The 23,769-nt window shown below is 36.8% G+C and overlaps 1 protein-coding gene across 2 annotated transcripts in view; it reads left to right on the top strand.

Moving 5' to 3' along the window:
• RDX (radixin) overlaps positions 1–23,769 on the top strand; it is a 95,467-nt gene that overhangs the window by 3,646 nt on the left and 68,052 nt on the right. For both annotated transcript variants that reach the window (XM_045038262.1, XM_023239076.2), the window contains 2 exons: positions 12,570–12,639; positions 21,319–21,402. In XM_045038262.1, coding sequence (XP_044894197.1) covers positions 12,628–12,639; positions 21,319–21,402 — 96 coding nt within the window. In that variant the 5' untranslated portion in view covers positions 12,570–12,627. Of the gene's footprint in view, positions 1–12,569; positions 12,640–21,318; positions 21,403–23,769 lie in introns of those variants that run through there.

Genomic DNA, 23,769 nt, shown 5'->3' with positions numbered 1-23,769 from the left:
TGAGTTTGAGCCCCACACTGGGCTCTGCGCTGACAACGCTGAGCCTACTTGGGATTCTCCCTCTTTTTCTGCTGTTTTCCCCTGCGCACGCACACACACTCTCTCTCTCTCAAAATAATAAGCTTTAAAAAAAAATGTGTCTTTGTATTGGGAGCTGTTTGGAAAGGAAATGTAGTCCATACGATTTACTTTCCTCATTCCATTTAATACTGAAGTCTAGCTTCAGCTTCGTAGAAGAGAGGGGCTCAGTCAGGTTAGGAGTTGGATAGGGTTTTTTGGGTATTTTTTTCCCCTTTGAGTAGACAGTATGTATAGAGATCCTTCCAAATTTCCTAATTTAAAATAACTTTTATTTAAAAGGTAGATGTTAAACATTTGTATATGCATAAGTTTTGTATTGTTTTTTCCTACTGTAACATCAGTTACTCTTTAATAGAATTCTAAATTGGATTTTGCAGAAGTTTTATATATATAAATAAGGTAGCGATTTTTTTTTTATTTTTTTATTTAGTGTTTTGTTTCAAGCAGTCCAATGCAGATGAATAGAGTGTCCATCCAGTCATGCTGGTTACTTTTCTACGTAGTTTATATACATTTGAAATAAACTGTTCTGACAGATCTCTCCTGCTGGCCTGATTTTGTAAAGGAAGTTTTATTGGAACACAGAAATGTAATTAGTTTACATAGTGTTTCTGGATACTTTTGAGCTATAATGTCTGAGGCCATATATTTTGCACATCCTGAAGTATTTACTCTCTGGTCATTTACAGAAAAAGTTTCCAATCCCTGATTTAGAGAAAAAAATATCTTGTTGAAAGAATGTCTTAGGTACCATATGGAAGGAGGTAGCACATTGTTTTGTTTTTTGCCCCATGATTATAGAATTTATAAAGTTACAGATCTTAGTAATTGGAACAGATCGTTTTTTCCAAGTTGTAGGTAGTCTGTGGGCTTTCAGAACTTTAAATGTTTCTTTCATTTGTGAAAAGTTGTTCACTAAAACTGGCTGCAGTGAAATTGTGAGGTGAACAACCTTCTTTTTCAAGGACTTCTATCACTTAAGATGCTTTGGCCACAATAACAGGAAATTCTCAAACTGGCTTCAATAATGAAGAAAATTAAGAGACTTAAGAATAGCTCAGTCATGATATCAAGGACTCACTCTCTTTACAACTTTCTGCCCTTGTGGCCTTCCCCCGTTGGCTTCGTCCTGAGACTGCTCTCTCCAGCGTTACAGTTTGGCTGCAGCCACCTGCCATCCACACGCAGCAGTTCCCAGAGAACTGGGAAGGAACGCCTCTTCCAGCAGCCCCCCAGCAGATGTCTTCTTAGTGTCACTGACCAGGCTTGGGATACATGCCTTATCCAACCCGGTTACTGGCAGGGGGAGTGGGATTGCCCCTCATCTATCTAACTCTGCTCCCAGTAGATTGTTTTAGTGTCTTGGGTTCTTTCTTAATCCCACCCACCTGAACTCACACCCAAGATTGATCTAGCATGAATATGTGAGTTCATATCTTCTTGGTTACCAAATTTATTTAAATTAGGAAATGAAAAGTGTTGATTCCTGCTAAAACACTTTTGAGGCAGGGTTGACAAAATGTGGTCCATGAGCCAAATCCAGCCTATGGCCTGATTTTGTAAATAAGGTTTCATTTGAACACATCATTTGTGCACGTATTATCTATGGCTGCTTTCATGCTACAAGAGCAGAATAGTTGTACAGAGACCGTATGGCCTTGCAGAATCTAAGAAGTTTATTTACCTGGCCATGTAGGGAAAAAGTTGGCCGACTTTAAGATAGCATGCATACATTTATACTTCTCTGCCAAATACTGTTTGTATCTGGTAAGTAACATACTGACAAAGTCGCATTCTAATGGGAATACAAATGTGCTGTATTGTATACTATAAAGTGTGTTAAATGTTTAAATGCCCTTGTGTTAATAATATTAACAGGAGTTAATTTTCAGTGCACCAGTGTTCTAAGCAGAGTTTTCTGCGATGTGAGTTGAGTATTTCTTGTTTCCTACTTTATTTTTTTTAATCTTCCTATTGTTTCTGTAATTTAATAACCTTCCAATAAGTTAACAGAGTAGGTATTGTTTGCAACTAAAAATCCTGGCTAGTACACAGAATGATGTGGGCACATGAGTGCAACAGAGGGACCCTTAGTAAAACGGAGAGAGAATGGGGATACAGGAAATCTCAGCCATGATTAATTGGATCTGGAACCCTTTGGCTTTTACTGAGTGTATGGAATGGACTAAACTTTGTTAGCCGTCATCAGGACTTCTGATAATTAAGCCATTTGTAGATCCTAGACTTAGAAAAACTATAAAGTTTTAGTTTGGTTATTAGCAAGGTTGGTGTGTATACTTGAACTCATTACTATCATCTAACCAACAATCAGAATAATTATAGTTACCATTAGAAGTGTCATACTGTCTGGCCTTTAACTCTGATTTGATCATCAAATTAAATGAGATTGTTAAAAATAATCTCTTGAGTAATGTCTCGACTAGAGACAATAGAGACAGCAGAGGTCTAAATTTAGGAGACCTAGTTGGGAGGAGTTTTGTTCTCCCATATTCATGTTTGTTGTCTCTCTTTTATTTTTTTAAATCTTTTTTTTTTTTAAGTTTGTTTACTTATTTGAGAGGGAGAGAGAGAGAGGGAGAGAGAATCCCGAGCAGGCTCTTCACTGTCAGCATAGAGCCCGATGCGAGGCTTGAACTCACAAACTGAGATCATGACCTGGGCCAAAATCGAGAGTCAGACGCTTAACCAACTGAGCCACCCTGGCACCCCTTGCTGTCTCTTGTAGTATGTTGGCTTATTTGTGTGTTACTTAGCTATTTGATAATGTAAATTAGAGGAAAATATTGCCCTTGACAATAATCAACAGAAAAAGTCAAATATTACATGTAAACTTAATATGCCAACAAAATCGACAACAAACTTCTGAGGCCCTACTGTGAGCCAGGCACCATTCCAGTTTAAAACAAAAAATTTTTTTTACATTTATTGATTTTTGAGAGAGAGAGAGAGAGAGAGAGAGAGAGAGAGAGAGAGAGAGACAGAGTGTGAGCAGGGGGCAGAGAGAGAGGGAGACAGAATCCAGAGCAGGCTCCAGGCTCTGAGCTGTCAGTACAGAGTCCGATGTGGGGTTCGAAGCCACAAACTTTGAGAGCATGACCTGAGCCAAAGTTGGATGCTCAAGTGACTGAGCCACCCAGGCGCTCCCTCCCTTCCAGTGTTTAAAAGGGAGTTTTGAATGTTTTGAAATTAGAAGCTTAATGAAAGAACTTCCAGAGAGCCTTAGTGATTGAATGAGAGAATATTGTCCAATTTAAGAAACGTAATTACTTTATTCTGTTTTGAAAATAAGCTACTATAGTGTCCAGTGGTTCAAAACCTGTAAAGCCTAGAATGGTTTGTGAGAAGTCAGGTCATTTTGAGACTTGCTTTTCCCTGCTGCATAGATGACTTAAATGAATCTGTTTGTTTTAACATTTTTAAACATGCATTATGTTACCTTTTGATGTTTTCATAAGTGTAAAATGAAACTGAATTGCATTGAGCTTTCTTAGCTTTTAGCATTTAAAATTAATCATTGCAAATGATACTGTTTTTCTACCCACCTTGGGAACAATATAGATACGGTGTTTCCTTTAAATTTATAGGTTTATTTTTTTAAGCTTATTTTTATTATTTTGAGAGAGAGCAAGTGGTGGGGGGAGAGAGAGAGAGAGGAAGGAAGGAAGGAAGGAAGGAAGGAAGGAAGGAAGGAAAAGAATGAATGAATGAATGAATGAATGAATGAATGAATGAATGAATATCTCAGGGAGGCTCCACACTGTCAGCACAGAGCCCATCTCCAGGCTCAAACCCATGAGTTCCTGACCTGAGCTGGAACCAAGAGTTGGATGCTTCACCAGCTGAGCCACCCAGGTGCCCCCAGATTTCTTTTAGAAGAGAATCTAAATTCAGCGTAGAAGTTTGTTTTTAGTATTGTAGTTCTGCTTTGTATTTGTTCTAGGTTCTAGAAATTTGGTTTGCATTTATAGTAACATGTAAAAATTGCTCAAAAATGTTGAAGATTTCATTTCCTTGAAAATATCCTTGAACAAAAATCAGTTTCTACCTAAGCAAGTACTTATAAATACCGTATTTGGAACTGTATATCACCCTTATAGGAAATACATTTTCAAGGTGATTATACCAGTACTAATGTAACTTGTAACATCTTTAGAGATAGTCTTTTGATCTGAAAACAACGGAAGAAAGAGCTTTAGCTTCTTCTAGAAAAGCTCTGGTAATTATTTGAGATGAGCTTCTCTGCAATGATGTCAGAAAAAAGAATAGGAAAACCAGGAGAGCCCAGGACTCGAGTTTAAAAGGACCTCTGACTGTTGACTAGCCGTATTACTTAGGGCAAGTCACTTATCTGAATCTAAATTCCTTATTAAAAGAATGAGGGATTGTGATACCTTTCTTGGGCAGAGGGAAGAAGGGTAGTTATTATGAAGGTTAGGTGATACAGGTGAAGTGGCTGAAAAGTATTCTACAGGTAATTCCTTCTTTCACTCCCCTTGTGCTTGTTTTGTGCCTTATTTCTTTATTTACAAAATGGAGCTGAAATTTTTTTATCCTCTTTGCTTCACTTGAGGAATGACATGGCATTATATAGCTAAAGGTGCATTAATACTGCCATTAAATTGAGTATTAACATTGAGCTAAAAACATAATAAACATAGTTCTGTGTATATTAGAGCTTTTAAGCTTATGGGTCTGTGAACTTGGATAGGGAAAAAAAGTTGCATGTTTTTTACACGTTTTCTTGCCATTATTAATGTGGGCACCTAGTAGTATTAGCATTAATACAGACTGTTTCCATTAGAAATTGCAGATATTTTCATAATCCATCGCTGTTGCAGAGATGTCGAAGTGACATTACTTGGAAGTTTAATCATTAGATCCGCTGGTAGACACTGTTACTTAATTTAAAAACACATTATGTTACTATATCATAAATTCGTGATTTTTATATTTTGGTGATTGTAGTCCAGTATAGTTGGTCTTTTATGCAATGTTAATGTATCTTATCCAAATACATTTAAAAGTACTTCTATACATTAAAAGCATTTAAAAATGCTTTTCTAGGAAGGGCTTTATAGGCTTCACCAGAGGGGGACCATGCAGGGGAAAAAGAACTTTTTTATTGTAGATGTTGTTATTGTGTTCATCTGACTGCCAGAGTTACCTTATTAATTCAGTTTATACTTTCCTTTGTTATACTGCTTCCTAATCCCCCAGTAAATTGGCAGAGGAATTCTTTTGTAACTTTTTGGTCTGTGGAGAGAAACAGTTGGTTCAGAGATTGCTTCTGTGTCTCAAAAGGCAGGGGAAAAAATTACAATCAGGCGTGAGGAAAAGGATATCTTAAGAGTAAAATTAGGCAGTGTGACATAAATTATTGAAGGTTTGGTAATAGGCCCGGGATGGACGAGAGTGAACACCTGTTTTACCACCTGACAGGTGGGAAGAGTCTGTTGTGCCACTGACTTCCTAGAGCTCAAGGTGTTAGGCATGAGGCTGTTTTTCCATTGTGTGAGGTAGAGAGGAGGCTGTTTTAAGGTCCCCCTCAGAGTTAAAGGATAAAGAAGAAAATGCTTTATATGAATGCATTCTGTAAACATCGTACTTAGAGTTTATAGCCGTACAGTTACTTTTCTGCAGATGGGAAATGTGTATGCTGGCAGCATCTCTTAAAACTTCTTGTTGAGCATGTCTGTGCCATTATTGTGCAAAGAAGTAGGGTAAGACCTCTTGAAGAAATTTACCAAGGAGGGAGTAACTTTCTTCTCAGTAATTAGATATTTGAGGGTGGATGGGAGAAGAGTTTATTTTTACTATATATCTCTAATGTACAATGGTTTATATATCTCTAATGTACTATATATCTCTAATGTACAATGGTTTAGGTGATTATGTAATATATATGTATATGTGTGTGCGTGTATATATATATATATATTATATTTTTATTTTGACAAGAAAGAAAGGAAGACACTGAAAGACAGTAATTTCAAGATGAGTCAGTTAGAGATGGAAACCCAGGACATGTATCTTGGTATCTTAGCTTTTCTTTTTTCTTTTCAAAAAAATTTATTTTAATTGTTTATTTTTGAGAGCGAGAGAGACAGTATGAGCCAGGGAGGGGCCGGAAGAGAGGGAGATACAGAATCCAAAGCAGGCTCCAGGCTCTGAGCTGACAGCACAGAGCCCGATAGGGGGCTTCAATTCATGAACCATGAGATCATGACCTGAGCCGAAGTCAGACACTTAACCAGTTGAGCCACTCAGGTGCCTCAGTATCTTAGCTTTTCATGTGACATTTTATTAAATTGGCCATTCTGGTACTAAGATGTTAGTTTCAGGAGAAAACACACTAATGAAATCATAGAAGAACTAGAAATGTATTACTGAGGTTAAATAGTATTACTGTGGTATAAATACTTTTCAGTAATAACTAAATTGGCTAAAAACTTGAGTTTTAGTTATATCTGTACACAGCTTCATCGTAAAAAAATTTAAGGTGGAATTCTTAAGTCATATAAGCTGGTAAACTGATACATGAACGGTTTAGTGGAGTACATTTTTTAGGTTCTCCTCTGATTTTTAAAATTAGGAACTTAACAGAAATAAGATCTTGATTATTATTATGTGTTCAGTTCTTTATATCCAGATACCATTTGTAAGGACACCTGTGTTTTTACATGGTTAAAGCAAGTGGCTACATAACTGCTTTTTCACTTACCCTTATGTAAATGTTGACAGTTTGTCATAATACACAAACACCCCCATAATAGTCTATCATGTTATCACGTAACATTGTGACTTTAATTAGTGGCTTTTATGACATGTACTGCTGTGGATGTCTTGCTAGAGGTTACTTTGTTTTGCATTTCTCTACTTCTTTGGCGTATATTCCAAAAGCAGAACTTCCTGTTCGGAAAAGATTTGAGCTTTTGTTATACATTGACAACTTACTTTCCAGAAATATGGAGCTGATTTATGGTGCTACCAGCAATGTTTATCTACTTGTTTAGCAGTACTGCTCATCGGTATTGCCATGTATAATAATTATTTTGCTAGTTTAACGACTATATAATCAAAATGGCCTTTAAGGCCATTTGATTTGTGGTTTTAGTCAGCAGAGTTGTGCATTTGTTTTGTGAAGAGTTTGTAGAGAGTTTGTCATTTAACCATTTACTGAGTGGAGTCTGAGTGATATCTTTATATATTTAATTATTTCTTTCCATAGTAACTTTTTGTTCCGGCTATTGCATATTTTTATTCTATTAGCATTTTGCTATTTAGATGTAGGGATTTTAAACAAAATAATCTGTTTTCATCATAATGTATATATTTTTCTTAGTCATATTTCTCCTCCAAAATTAGAATTTTTTCTAAAGTCTCTTTTTGAGAAAAAAATTCACCTACTTAGATTTTATTAAATGTTATGGTGAAGTTAATAGGCCCGACCTAGGTGTATTTACTTAGAGTAATTTTGTTCTTTTGTTTTAAAGAATTTGTTTTTCTTATTATGAAAGCTCTACATTATCTTAGAAGCCTACAGATTTACGTTAATTCACAGGAACTCGCTATTTTGGAGTATGATCATATTGGTCTTTTCATATGATACTGTATGTATGGCTTTATAACCTGCCTTTTTAGTAGTTCGTGGATATTTTGCCATATCATTTAATATTTTTCTGTATCTTTTTTTAAATTAATTTTTTTAATGTTTTTATTTATTTTTGAGACAGAGCATGAGCAGGGGAGAGGCAAAGAGAGAGGAAGACACAGAATCTGAAGCAGGCTCCAGGCTCTGAGCTGTCAGTACAGAGCCCGAGACGGGACTTGAACTCACAGACTGTGAGATCATGACCTGAGCTGAAGTCAGTCGCTCAACTGACTGAGCCACCCAGGCGCCCCTCTGTAACTTTTTTTTTAATGTTTATTTATTTTTGAGAGAGAGAGAGAGTGGGGAAGGGGTAGCGAGAGAGGGAGACACAGAATCTGAAGAAGGCTCTAGGCTCTGAGCTGTCAGCATGGAGCCCGACGTGGGGCCCAGACTCATAAATGGTGAGATTACGACGGGAGCTGAAGGTGGACGCTTAACCGACTGAGCCACGCAGGCGCCCCTTTCTGTACCATTTTGATTGGTTGCCTTGAGGTCTGGCAGAGCCTACAGACGTACATGGTTTGCTTAACTAAGGTCTGAGTATTACATACGCTTTTCTAAATAACACTGTAACTAGAATCTTTGTAGCTCTGCTGTTGTACATAGTTGTTATTATTTTCTTTGGGTAAATTTCCACAAGTGAAATTATTTAGCACTTTTTTAATATCAAAAAGTGGAAGTCAGGTGGGTATATGGTAGAGCTCTGGACTCTAGGGTAGATGTCAGAAGGCCATTTGACCATTGATTACTTGTGCGACTAAGAGCAAGATATTTTCGTTCAGTTGACCTTGTTTATTCAACTAAGGAACCATAATGTGACCTGTCTTGTCTCCTCAGCTTTTTGTTAGTAGAAAATTAATGTATAAGAACATACAACTATGGAGTATTCTTTAAATATTTTTTTTAATGTTTTATTTATTTATTGGGGGGTGGTGGAGAGAGAGAGACAGAGTTTGAGCTGGGGAGGGGCAGAGAGAGAGGGAGACACAGAATGGGAAACAGGTTCTAGGCTTTGAGCTGTCAACACATCCCCTGATGTGGGGATGGAACTCATGAACCACGAGATCATGACCTGAACCAAAGTGGGACATTTAACCGATTGAGCCCCCTAGGTGCCCCTATGTAGTATTCTTTAAATACAAGGCGTTGTTGAGTAATCGTTCTATGTTCAGTTGGTAAATAAAGAGGTAGAACCTTGTTACTTTTCTTAGATGATTTATAATTTCACTAAAATAAAACAAGGTGGAGACTAACTTGATTTTTAAGAGAGAAACACTGGTCTGAAAACACCCATTTTTAGAAGCTTCTTTTAAAATTCAACCATATCCTTATTTGTGGATGCTTTTGTGAGGCTCCCCCTCCCCTATTCTCACAGTTCATTCATGTAGATGAATTAGGTTTGTTGCAGATTTTAAAAACTTAGTTAGCTTGTGTAAAAACCTGTTTTTTTGTGTGTGTATGTTGGTCTATGATACATTTTTTCTTTCATGTCAGTAGAGCTCCTTATTAAACCTAAAACTTTAATGCAGATTTTCTTCTTGAAAGATCCTTTTTATAGAGGATAACTGGAAGTAACTCTAGTATTGAAAACTTGGATTCATTATTTTTTATAGGAAAAGGAAATAAACCTACCTTTATCTTGTTCAAGTGTTAGGTTCGTGTGTAACTTCAGAGTATCAGCAAACCTACATGCTTGGTGTTTATTTACTTGCCCACCTGGCCCTGTGTTTGTGGACTACTTTTTTCTGTAATTTAGGTGCTTTAACTTAGTTTATACAGCCTGGCATATAATTAATGCTCAGTTTCTTTCCCTGGTTTTTCCTTGCTGATGAGAGATTGAACAGAAGGGGCACCACGGCTGTATGGTTTAGTAAATAACATGAGCAGTACGCGTGGAAGCTCTCCTGAGTGTCTCCTGAGTTCTCCAGCATGTGGCTGTGGGGGTCTGATATGAATACAATGTCAAGAAGTTAACTAAGACAATTAAAATTCCTAACACTCTGCTAGGAGCAAGCCTGAAATACCTCTGTAGTGATACATACACACAACTCAGGGCTTGCAGGATTCCCGCACTGGGGACTGGGTTAGGGACACGACCTTTCTACACTTGATCCTAGGCAAAAGGCTGAGAACCGATAGGGACATGAGCTTTCTGTCCAAAATTAAAATTGTAAAGAAATAAGCCATAATGAATTGAAAATAGAGTAATTTTATAGTGAGAGAAAATAAACATAGGGATAAACGGAAGATTCAAAATGTTGTAAAATAGCATGGCATTGTTAAGATTTTTTTTACAAAGCTGAAAAAGAATTTCTAGGAATAAGAATATATAATTACTGAAATGCCAAACTATCAAAGACATAAAACATAAAAACAATGGAAGAGAATTAATGATTCGAGGAATGTTGCACACAGAGAGAGATGGAAACCACTGAAGTGATGCTTAGAGAAATGATATGGTTTTAAATATAAGGCAAGACGTTTTAAAAATATTCCCCAGAAAAGGAGATTTATATTTATGTTTTTAGGAACTCTGTTACTGCTCTGTTCTTTTTCTTGGGCGTGGAAATATTTTTGAAGACAGGCACATTGACCTGACATGCCTTTTGTACATGGGAGTTTGGAAAGTTCACAGAGCCCATTTACTAAGTGGTTTAAACATTAAAAAAGAGGTAAATCTAGAATAGATCTGGTTTTTAAAAAAATAATATAGTGGTTACACTGTAGATACTAAAATATTCCAACAGTACAAACAAGAAAAATTCCTAGTCTTTTATATAAATGGATAGTGTAGCTTGGGGTAAAAACTTTAATGGTAGTATTATATACTGATTCAAAAAGTGCCTGTATAATCTGGAAACCTTGCTGTGATGCAAGAAGTTCTGATATAGACTTTCATGTCTCATTTGTGTGTGGAGTTTAAAGTTGTTCTATGTTCTCTGAAGTAAGAGATGAAGTAAACTTTTTCAGTATTTTATAGATCATGTGTTTTTAATATCTATACCAATGTACATACTTGATCCTTTTACATATTCAGGTGATAAAAATTGTTTTTAAATATTCTCATTGACAAAAAAGGGGATACTTTATATTTGGAGTTGTCTTCTACTTGGCCACATTTAGTTTATGCCCTTAATGTACATACTAGAAAAGAAAAAATACTGGGAGTTACTTAAAGGTTTAATTTTAGGAATTAGCAAATGAGCCACAGAGTAAAGCCAGCTAATGAGAAGAAAAATGATGAGGAAAGAGACAGAAATGAACAACAACAAAAAAAGAGCAATAAGAGAAACAGAAGATCAGCCAAACTGAAAGCTGACCTTCAGACAGCTAAACTAAAGCAAACTTCTGGCAAGAGTAATCAAGCAAAAGGGAAGGTAAAATTTAACAGTATTAAGAATGAAAAGAGGGTCGTAACCGCCAACGTAGTACATATAAAGAAATCCTGAAAGAATACTATAACTTTCTAGAAATGTGTCACCAAGACTCGGAGAAAATCAGATTTGGCTATGGGGTAGAGATTTAAATGTTTTGGTCAGGTAATCTTTAGACTTTGAGCAAGCAAGTTAGGCAAGTTCTAGAGAGACAGATTTGGCAATTACTAACTTAGAAAAGATGTGAAGGGCAGGTCAGTTTTGAGGAGGTTTGAGGACCTGAGATGGTAAGGATCTGAACTCAGACAATAAATAATAGAAGGAAGAAAAGGGGATAGAGAATGAGATAGGTCTGAGGAACATTGAAGATTCATCAAAGTAGGTGACTGTAGGAAGGGAGTGTTAACATTTCCCTAGCTAAGACTTAAGGAAATGAGTTCCATGGTTCAACTGTTAGATAAAAAATATCTCAGGAGGAGGTTCCTTTTAAAGAGAGATTTATTGGCACATGATTGAATAAAATTTAGGGAAATGACTTCAGTGTTTCATTTTTTTCCAATTTGGACAGTTTTCTGCTTCATTAATTATAGCATCTTAAAAAGCTGTAATATAGTTTTAAAACAAAATTATATATTGATGCTAGTATAGTGGATAAATTTTCACAGCAGAGAGATTATCAGCGGAAGCTGATTTTTAAGTGATTTATCTAATGTACCTCACTGTGGCTCTTCAAACTGCAATAATCATTTTTTCTGGACTAATGGTTAAGAATGTTAGATCTTCTGGTTGGTTTGTTAGATGTTTTTAAGAACGTTTACCCTAAGACAGTATAGCATGATGGGTTTCTTGGATTAGGATTCACTTTTGCTTTACGCGGAGAAGATAGAATTTAACATTGGTCTTAAGGACAACCCTAGATTTCAGTGAAGGCCACCAGCTTACTTGTGAGTAGCATGCAGATTGCTAGTGTGTGGTCTATGACTGTTTAATACACCTTGGGTGAATAAACTACTTGATACAATTTTTTCTACCTGGGTTTTTTAAATTCCAAGAGAAAATAATTTTCTTCAAAAGTTACCTTTTTAGAATTTATATTAATCAGAATTTCCTTTTGTCTTTGGCGTACAGAAAAAAGGTCAGAAAGTGTTTTTGAGTTCATCTCTTTAGAATTTGAATCTGTGTCTCCCCTTGACTATATTCCTTTCTCTACCAGGCTGAGTGTAGAGGTGAACCTGACTCAGACAGAGACAGTATTTGGATCCGTAGCAGTCTTGCTTCCTTGCTTTGTGTTGTCTCTGACTGAATTAAAACTTTGAGTTGGTGATTGGTGTGCTTTATATGATGTTGTTTGAGATGTGTGCTATTTTAAATCACAGTATAAATATTTTTAGAGAATTAGAAAGTAATAGATCTCTTTTGCTTTCTTTTTTCTTTAACTGAAGGTGACAACAGAATTCATAAACGTGAATTTTTAAAGAAGGTGACAAAAAGAGAAGGAAAATGCCGAAACCAGTAAGTGTATTTTTACCGCTGCTTTTACCACTACTTACTTAATAAAATGTCAGTAGCATTAAGTTCCTCTTGGAACAAGGCAAAATATTATGGTAGAGTCATTGGGGAAGAAAAAGGCACTGATCCTGCTGCCGGTGTCTTGTTTTAGATTAATGTGGCTAGAATGAAGTATTAGGTGAACTAATGAAAAAGAGGTACAGGTAGCACTGTAGTTGAGATTCGTGGGTTCTGGAGCCAGACTTCTTCATTTGTATCCTGGCTCTGCTGCTTACCCTCTGTGACCTTTTTTTTTTTTTTTTTTTTTTTTTTTAATTTTTTTTTCAACGTTTATTTATTTTTGGGACAGAGAGAGACAGAGCATGAACGGGGGAGGGGCAGAGAGAGAGGGAGACACAGAATCGGAAACAGGCTCCAGGCTCTGAGCCATCAGCCCAGAGCCCGACGCGGGGCTCGAACTCCCGGACTGCGAGATCGTGACCTGGCTGAAGTCGGACGCTTAACCGACTGCGCCACCCAGGCGCCCCCCCTCTGTGACCTTTGTTAGATTACTTCAGACTCTCCAATTCTTAATTTCCTCATATAAAAAATGGAGATGTAGTTAGTTACTTAAGAGAACTTGGTGAGAATTATGAGAACTTGGAACATTCAGTGCTCAGTAAATAGTAACTTCTTATTAAGCAGGAGGAAGTAATGAGAGGTTGGAAGGATCCATGCATTAATTTTCTCATAGTTCTAGCTTTGATGCTAGTGACACCGATGCTGATATTGTATAGTCTTAGATTTTTTAGTTTAAGGGTGTATGTATGATTTTACTTAGTTGTATAATTAATATAGTTTTTGACTAAGATTTATTCCTTTTTTCTTGGGATAAATGTTTTTGCTTCATCTAACAAAATTGAGGTGTTGTCTTTCAATGTTTCTTTTGGCCACCTATCTTTTTAAGAAAGTCATTGGTTATAGCTATTTGAGTTTCCTGGCATGAATATCTCTTTGGAATTACTTTAAAGACTCAGCAGGTAGGTAACAAAGAGTACATTTGCATTGTTGCAGATGCAGATGACACAGTTGTTTATGTGGAAAATCTTCAGGAATCTAAAAACCAACTACTAGAACTAATAACTTTAGCAAGATTGTTGGACACGGGCTTATATTTTTAAAAATCACTAGCCTTTCTTAATATCCTGGTATAAAATTTGAAAAATGAAATAAAAAAATGTATTTGTAACTCCATCAAAGATAGGAAATACTTTGGAATAAATTTACAGAAACTGTACGAGATCTCTACAGTGAAAACTTGTGGGAAGTTAACAACTTAAATTTGCAGGATAATATTCTGTAATGTTCGTAGACATGTCTAGAAAATACTATTAAGGTGTCATCTGTACCCAATGTAATGGTAGAATGAATGCAATTCCATCACTTCAATCCAAGGAGGCTTCTTCGGCTGACATTGATTAGCTGATTGTAAAGCGTCTGTAGAACTGCCAACATTTATATGGAAGAGCTAAAGCAATTTTTAAAAAGAAAAAAGTTGGAAAACTTACACTTCTGTATCTTAAGACCTAGTCACAAACTACAAAGATAAGATAATATGGTGTTGGTAGATAATGGAATCAGTGAAACAAAAATGCAACTACCCATATGCATTCATTCGATTTTTTACAAGACTTTCACACAATTCAATGGGGGAAATAAAATTCTTTCCAACAAATGGTTTGGAACAAAGGGTTATCCATATAGAAGAATATGAATATTGGCCCTTATCTCACAATTTACACACCGAATTAACCGTAAGTGGATCATAGACCTAAATACAAAAGCTCAAACTGTAAAACTGCTAGAAGAAAACATTTTTGTGACCCTGGGGTAGGTAAAGTTTCTTAGATAATATACAGGAAGTTTTAACCATTTATTTTGTATTTTTATTTCTTTTGAAAGTTTGAACCGTTTAAAAAACACATTGGATTTCATCATAATTAAAAACTTTTGTCCTTTGAAAGAGAGCAATGAGAAAATGAGAAGACGAAACAGAACAGGAGAAAGTAATTGAATATACAATTCCTCTAGAACTCCATAAGATAACCCAGTTTTTAAAAAATGAGCAAAAACTTTGAACAGATGCTTTACAAAAGAACATATATTGATAGCTAGCAGACACATGAAAAGATGTTCAGTGTCTTTAGTTACAGGGAAACACAAAACTACAGTGAGATAGCACTTTATAGTCACTATAAGGGCTAAAATTAGAGCTTGATAATATCAAGTGTTGGTGAGAATGGGAATCAACTGGAGCTCTAATATTTCTGATAGGAATATGAAAGTTTATAGTTACTTTAGAAAACTGTTACTATAATTGAGTGAAAACATTGATGTATTATTCCTTAGAGTAAGGATTCAAAATTATATGTGCAGGTAGATATAAGTTGTATATTAATTTGATTTCTGTGTTTTCCACTGATCTGTTGGCTTACTTTTATACTTAGTAGATACGTAAACTTGGTCAAGTCACACTTCGCAGACCTGTGTATATACTTTTAAATGTTTATTTTGAGAGAGAGAGAGCTCGCACGTACACAGGTGGGGGAGGGGCAGAGAGAGGGGATCCCAATCTGACCCCTGATTTATATAAACATGGAAATTTACGGCTCTGTTATAACAATTAGCAGGGAAACCCCTGATAAAATGATCAGTATAGAAATGAGTTGCATTTCTACAAAAGCAAAAGCAGAAACAATTATGTTATGGAAAAATATTTCATCAAATCTACGATCTTTTGTTTGAAACTCTTTAAGCTACATGAGTTTCAGTATTTGGAATCTTTTGGATTTTATAAAGGTGAATATATACTTTATTATGTGCCTCTGTCATGTCATGAAGCTTCCCTCAAGACCTGGTGTATCACCTCAAAAACATTAATGTTTTTCTATGTCAGTATGTGAGTATTCATTTGAAATGGTATAATTAAACTCACCAGCTAGTCACCCATCACTTCATGTTAATAAGGGTTTGCTAGAAATTAGCTAATAAACTTGTTTTCAACACCTTTGGGATATCAACGGATAGTGGACCTGTATTTATAATAGTGACAAAATCATAGTGATTTATGGGAACGATATCTAACAAATGATTAATATGATTTTTTTTAAGATTTTATCTTTTTAAGTAATCTCTACACCCAGTAGGGGGGAGCTTGAACTTACAACCTTGAGATCAAGAGTCACACATTGTACTGACTGAGCCAGCCAAGTACCCAAATTAATAGAATTTTTAGGGAGAAAATTAGAAACACTTTTTGGAAGATTTTAAAGAAGACTTAATGCACAGAGAGAACCACAGTCATGGATAGGAAGAGTCAGTATTGAAAAGACGTTATTTCTCACCTCAGGAGACTAATGAATTTAGTGTTGTTCCATTTTAAATCGTAGGTATTTTGAAAATTTACGATTTTATGTGAAGTCAGGAACAAGAAAAAAAAAAAAAAAAAGAACCAAGAATAGCCAAGAAGTCTTGAAGATAATGAGGAGAGACTTTTCCTACCAGAGAGCAAGACTTTTGAAAGACGTAGTAATTAAAACAGCGTGGTTTTGACAGAGTAGTACGTCAACCAGTGCAACAGAATAGCGCAAATTCAGAACCCAGACCTGTAGATATTTGATATGTTTCAGTTGTCTTCAGGAAGCAAATTAACTAATCAATATACATCACTTAGATGTTTTAAATCCCCATGTCATTATCCTCATGGAGATTAAAAAATGAAATTGGATCTCTACCTCAAATCATAAGCAAAAATCATTGAAGACAAGTTATGAAAAACAACTTTAGTATGAAATAGAAGAGTATCTTCAAGACTCCAGAGAAAGATTTCTTAAATATGGCCCAAAATAGTGACACCCATAAATACAACATATCTTCAACATTAAAGTTAATATGTTTATTATAAAGGACACTTCAAAATAGAATGACAGACTACAAACTGGGAGAAGATTTTTTTTTTTGTGATACAAATAATTATCAAGGTATTAGTATGTAGGATATGTAAAGATTGGCTACATAGTAGTGGAAAAAAAAAAAAAAAAAAGACAACCCAGTAGAAAAATAAGCAATAGATGTTAACAGACATCCAAAGATGAGGAGACTGAGTGGTCAGTAAACATAATATATTAGTTTTGTTATTCTTTAACAAATTACCACAAATTTAGTAGCTTAAAGCAGTACCCATTTATTATCTCATATTTGTGTAGGTTGGAAATAAGGGATGATAAGATTGGGTAGGTTCTCTGTTCAGGGTCTCCCTAGCCTGAAGTCAAGGTCTATCCCAGCTGCATTCTCTGGAACTCAGGGTCTTCTTTCAAGTGTATTCCTATTGGCAGAATTCATTTCTTGCAAAAATGATCCATCTTTAATTACTGGAGGCTGAAGTTCCCATTTTCCTACTAGCTGTTGGCCAGGGACCACTCTTAGCTCCTAGAGGCTGGTGTCAGGTCCTTGCCCCATGGCCCCTTTAATTCAGCAGTGGAGAACCTCTTTTATGTCAAATTCCTGTCACACTTTGAATTTTTGTGACCTTTGCAACCAGTCAGAAAAAAACACTTTGCTTTTAAAGGACTCCTGTGAATAGCTTAGCTCCACTCACACACAATCCTTCAATTTTGAGGTCAACTACATCTGTAGGTGAGGTCAAGTACATCTAAAAAAAAAATGCCTTCTGCCGTGTAATGTAACATAATCATGAGGGTGACATCAGGGGATGAAGATCATGGGGGCTACCTTAGATTTCTGCACACTATACCTATGAAAATGTTCTCAACCTCTTTTGGAATCAGATCTGCAAGTAAGACCGTATAGAGATACCATTTCATACCCACTGGATTGTCAGATATTTTAAAAATCCAGTAATACCCGTTGTTAGTGAAAATACAGATCAGCAGGACTTCTGTTGTTGGAAGACAGTTCACTTTTTCATGGTAAATTTGACTTCATACTTTATTACCCAGGAGTTCATCGGAGTATTTACTTCTAGAGACACTCAGATATATACATATTAGGAGACATATACAGGTGTGTTCATAACCGTATTCTTGATAACCAAAAAATTAGAAACAATGTCCATTGACGAGAAAGTGGGTAAATTATTATTATTTTTTTTTTATTTTTTTTTCAACGTTTATTTATTTTTTGGGGGACAGAGAGAGACAGAGCATGAATGGGGGAGGGGCAGAGAGAGAGGGAGACACAGAATCAGAAACAGGCTCCAGGCTCCGAGCCATCAGCCCAGAGCCTGACGCGGGGCTCGAACTCATGGACCGCGAGATCGTGACCTGGCTGAAGTCGGACGCTTAACCGACTGCGCCACCCAGGCGCCCCGGGTAAATTATTTTCTAACAATAATTGTATAGCAATAGAAATGAATGAATTATAACTACTCACAAAAAAAAAATCAATGAATTTTAGAAATACAAAGGTGAAAAAACATTTGTTTAGACTTTTTTCTTTAATGTTATTTTGAGAGCAAGTGAGAGATCACGGGTTGAAAGGCAGAGAGAGGGAGAGAGCATCCCAAGCAGGCTCTGTGCTGTCAGTGTAGAACCTGACAGGAGGCTTGATCTCAAAAGCCATGAGATCATGACCTGAGCCAAAATTGAGAGTCAGATGCTTAGTTGACCAAGCCATCCAGGTGCCCGTAAACTTTTTATTGAAATAGAATATACATACTGAGAAGAACATATTGTGTTTAGTTGATGAATTTTCATAAAGTAAAATATACTTCTGTAGCCATTGCCCATATCAAGAAAGAAGACTTTCTTATTCAGTACTGTACAACTTTAACACAGCTAAAAATCAAGAAAAGCTAAATATTTTACATAGAGATACCGACATTTGTGGTGAAGCTATTTTGTTTTTAATTTTCTTTTACCTTTATTTAGTTTTGAGAGTGCATGACTGTGCATGCAGGGGACGGGCAGAGAGAGGGAGGCAGGATCCAAAGCAGGCTCTCCACTGTGAGCATGGAGCCTGATACAGGGCTCAGATTCATGAACCAACTGTGAGATCATGACCTGAGCTGAAATCAAGAGGCAGCCACTTAACTGAGCCACCCAGGTGCCCCAAAACTATTCTTTTTTTTTTTTTAATGTTTGTTTGTGTATTTATTTATGAGGGAGAGAGCAGGAGCAGGGAAGGGTAGAGAGAGAGAGGGAGATACAGAATCCAAAGCAGGCTCCAGGCTCTGAGCTGTCAGCACAGAGCCCGACGTGGGGCTCTGACCCACAAACCACAAGGTCATGACCTCAGCTGAAGTCAGGTGCTTAACTGACTGGGCTACCCAGGCGCCACCTCAAAAGTATTATTTGAAAAAAAAGAATGACAAGCAAAAAATTCAGTTTATTGCTCACCTGTGGGGGGTTGAGGACAGGGAAATTCAGAAGAAATAGATTGGTATCCACAGCATAATTTGCCATTTCTTGTTATTAAATTGAGTGGTAGATTTATGGGTAAAGAAAAACTTTTTCATTACTTGGTTTCTGGTGATAGTTGTATAGGTTTTCCACATCAAGCAATTCTGTAGTTCTGTGTACTCATCAGTTGTGGGTTCTGCAGTTGAATTCATTCTGACACCGCCTACCCAGATTAGCACAGACAGTCCAGGTTAAGGGCTCAGTCCCACTAGACTGCTGTCGCTTCCAGACACCAATCCCAAATAGTGGATCTCCATGTTACCCACATTTCTAACTTGGCTACACATTGGAGATTCCCACGGTCCCCTCCTCAGGTACTGTAATTCACTGGAACAGCTTACCAAACTCAGAGAAACACTTTTACTTATTATTACTGGTTAATACAAAGGATATTATAAGGATACAAATGAAAGATACAGAGGAAGAGGAGGCACCTAGGGCAAAGTCCAGGAAGGTCCAGAGCACGGGAGCTTCTGTTCTTGTAGAATTTGCAGTCCACTTTTCTCTTTGTACGTGGATGCATTCATCAACTTGGAAGCTCTCTGTGAACCCCGTTAAGGTTTTTTATGAGGTGTCCTTTATGTAGGTACAATTGATCAAATCATGTACAGCCAGTGACGATTAACCCAACTTCCCAGCCTCCTCTCTTTGGAGATTAGGGTAGTGGCTGTAATCACATGCTTGGTTCTTGTGGTTACCAGCCCCCATCATGAAGTTTGTATGGGCCCATCTGGAGTCACTTCATTAGCCTAAACTCAGGTGTGGTTGAAAGGGGCTTGTGAGTAACAAAAAATGCTCCACTCACTTCTGTCATTCAGGAAATTCCAGGGGCTTTAGGAACTCTCTGCAAAGAAACAGAATGAAGACCAAATACATATTCTGTGACAATAGGTTTTATGTTATGCCTCATTGTTTATGTATGCTACATGTATATGTGTATGCATATTTCCTAATAGGCATTATTTTAAAGAAAGGTAGATTGGTAAGGTTTATTTGATTAGAGAACGTATTTCAGATAAAAGCTACATGTGCAGGGGAATGTAAATGTAAAGGGGAAATAAGTCACATTTAGAGTTCTAATAGTATGAGTTAAAAAGGTACATTTGTACCACATGATGGTAAACTCTAAATGAAGATGATACTCTGGAATTAAAATTCTTTTCTTTTTAAAAAAAATTTTTTTAACGTTTATTTTTTTTTAATTTTTTTATGTTTATTTAGTTTTGAGAGCAAGAGAGACAGAGCCTGAGTGGGAGAGGGGCAGACAGAGAGGGAGTCACAGAATCCAAAGCAGGCTCCAGGCTCTAGCTGTCAGCACAGAGCCTGATGCAGGGCTCGAACTCACAGACCGCAAGATCATGACCTGAGCCAAAGTCGGCCACCTAACTGACTGAACCACCCAGGTGCCCCAACGTTTATTCATTTTTGAGAGACAGAGAGCATGAGTGGGGAAGGGGCAGAGAGAGAGGGAGGCACAGAATCTGAAGCAGGTTCCAGGCTCTGAGCTGTTAGCGCAGAGCCCGACGCGAGGCTCAAACTCACGAATTGCGAGATCATGACCTGAGCTGAAGTCGGACGCTCGACTGACTGAGCCACCCAGGTGCCCCTTAAAATTATTTTCATTAAGGCATATTAAGATTTTGGTGAGATACCCAGTTAGAAAGGTATTTATACAAAAGAGAATTTAGGATAGAGTCTAACAAAGGTCAATCAAAGAATGCTTTTTATAAAGTCAGTGTATTTGCAATATGAATAAAACTATCTGAATTTTGTGTTGAAAGAAATACAAGATAGTGAATGACATTCAGAGAATTTGGAGTTATGGCTCAGTTGAAATACCTACTCTGCTGTTTGATATCCCCGTGGGCAAATAGTGGGAACTCTTTTAGTTTCTATAGAAATGACTGTATTTCCTAGTATTGTTGCAAGGGCTAAATGAGAAGATGGAAAGGTCATGGCCTAGTGCCTACTATATGCCAAGAAGTCAATAAATGTTTTTAAAAGAGGACTTTGTAAGTTCTTTTTCAAATAGATTTTAGATTTCCTGTGATTAAAATCAAAGTTGGTTACTTTAATAAAGAAAATACTAGGTACAATTATGGAGTAGCTCTTTATTGCCTGCACATTATGCTTTATTTTATAAATCAGATAATATTTTCTCACGTTTAATACTTAATAAATATATTCTGTATCCTAGTGATTTTCCCTTCTGTTTTTACTGCAGATCAACGTAAGAGTGACCACCATGGATGCTGAGCTGGAGTTTGCCATTCAGCCCAATACAACTGGCAAGCAGCTTTTTGACCAGGTATCGTTTAACCACATGAAGTATGCAGCTTTTGACAATGTAGAGTGGAATATGTTGCAACTTCTTTGTATGTTTTTCTGTGATTTTACTGGTATTGCAGCAATGTGGCACTTGAAATTTTTCACCGTACCTATTCAAGATATCTGGCACAGCGGTACGGACACTGTTGTTTCTCGTTCCTGCATTTGAGAGATAGGACTTTTTAAAATTAATTATTAGGTTGTTTTGTTTTCTTTTTTCTGTTTGTATCTTTTTGTTTGTTTAAATCCAAGTTAGTTAACATACAGTGTAGTAATGGTTTCAGGAGTAGAATTTAGTGATTCATCACTTAATATATAACGCCCAGTGCTCATCACAAGTGCCCTCCTGAATACCCATCATCCATTTTACCCATCCCCTACCTCCCTCCCACCATCCACCCTCAGTTTGGTCTCTATGGTTAAGAGTCTCATGCTTTACTTCCCTCTTATTTTCCCCTTCCCTTGTGTTTATCTGTTTTGTTTCTTAAATTCCACATGAGTGGAATCATATGGTACTGGTCTTTCTCTGACTGACTTATTTCAATTAGCACATTACACTCTAGTTCCATCCACTTTGTTGCACATGACAAGATTTTATTCTTTTTGATCGTTGAGTAATATTCCATATTATATATATATATATATATATATATATATATATATATATATATATGTATATATATATATACACACACACCCCACATCTTCTATATCCCTTCATCAGTCAGTGGACATTGGGCTCTTTCCATACTTTGGCTCTTGTTGATAATGCTGCTATAAACATTGGGGTGCATGTTCCTCTTCAAATCAGTATTTTTGTATCCCTTGGGTAAATACCTAAACATGCAATTGTTGGATCATAGTGTAGTTCTATTTTTAGTTTTTTGAGGAGCCTCTGTACTGTTTTCGAGAGTGGCTGCACCAGTTTGCATTCCCACCAGCAGTGCAAAAGAAATCCTCTTTCTCTGCATCCTCGCCAGCTTTTGTTGTTGCCTGAGTTGTTAATGTTAGCCATTCTGACAGGTGTGAGGTGGTATCTCGTTGTGGTTTTGATTTGTATTTCCCTGATGATGAGTATCTTCATCTCTGGATGTTTTCTTTGGAAAAGTGTCTGTTCATATCTTCTGTCCATTTCTTCACAGGATTATTTGTTTTTTGGGTGTTGAGTTTGTAGTTCTTGAACCCTTTATCAGATACGTCATTTGCAAATATCTTCTATTTCGTAGGCTGCCTTTTAGATTTGTTGATTGTTTCCTTCGCTGTGCAGAAGATTTTATCTTGATGAGGTCCCAGTAGTTCATTTTTGCTTTTGTTTCCCTTGCCTCTGGAGACACGTCAGTTAAGAAGTTGCTGTGGCCAAGGTCAGAGAGGTTGCTGCCTGTTTTCTTCTCAAGATTTTGATGGTTTCCTGTCTCACATTTAGGTCTTACATCTACTTTGAGTTTGTTTTTGTGTATGGTGTAAGAAAGTGGTCCAGATTCATTCTTCTGCATGTTGCTGTCCAGTTTTCCCAACACCATTTAGCAGGTATTTCTTTAACATCTGCTATCTAAAGCATTGTAATGAGGACAAAAAAAGGATTCAAAGATACTGTGCACAGTGGGGTGGGTGGAGATCCTAGACAGAGGGGATGGCAGGAGCAGAGGCACAGGGAACTATAGGCTATAAGGAGATACCTAACATCTGTTTGGTGTTGTAACCTCATGATAAGTGAACATGGGTGTCATAGTAAGGAATTTGGACTATGGGTCTTCTCTTTGTTTTCTCACTCTTGAGTGCACATTTGAGTCACCAGTGGAGCTTTAAAAAAACAAAAAGCAATGCTTGGAAACCTCCTCCAGAGCTTCTGATTTAATTGTCTGGGGCCTACTGTAAATCATTAGTTAGTTGTTGTTTTTTTTTTTTTAAGCTCTCCAGGTGTGCCCGGCTAGCTCAGTGGGTAGAGCGTGAAACTCTTAAGTTCCCCAGGTTTTGCAGTATGATGATGTAACTGATGTTTTATTGAGAAGGGGAGGAAAGAGATTGGTACCCAGAGGCCAAGTGCTTAGGAAGGTGACTTGATTGCAAAAGGGAGAAAGGTGATACATTTTGCAAGGCATGAGACTCCGGGGTGGATGTTTACGTCAACTTTTACATCTGAGCTGAGCCAGAGAGCAGTAGTCTGTGGTTAGACTTCCTTGAACTTAGAGAACAGAACAGGAGACAGAATTTCTAGTGTACAGCAATAAGTAACCTTGTAGATATTTTGGTTTTATTTTGTAGCATTCTATCACATACCGATCCAAAATATGATATAAAATTCAAAAATTCCTAGAAAGTTGTTTCTTTTCTTAACAAAGTATACTTA

Source organism: Felis catus, chromosome D1, assembly GCF_018350175.1.
Source record: "Felis catus isolate Fca126 chromosome D1, F.catus_Fca126_mat1.0, whole genome shotgun sequence".
Lineage (NCBI taxonomy): Eukaryota > Metazoa > Chordata > Mammalia > Carnivora > Felidae > Felis > Felis catus.
The sequence above is the reverse complement of the archived record's forward strand: the minus strand, read 5'-3'. Positions and strand labels throughout refer to the sequence as shown.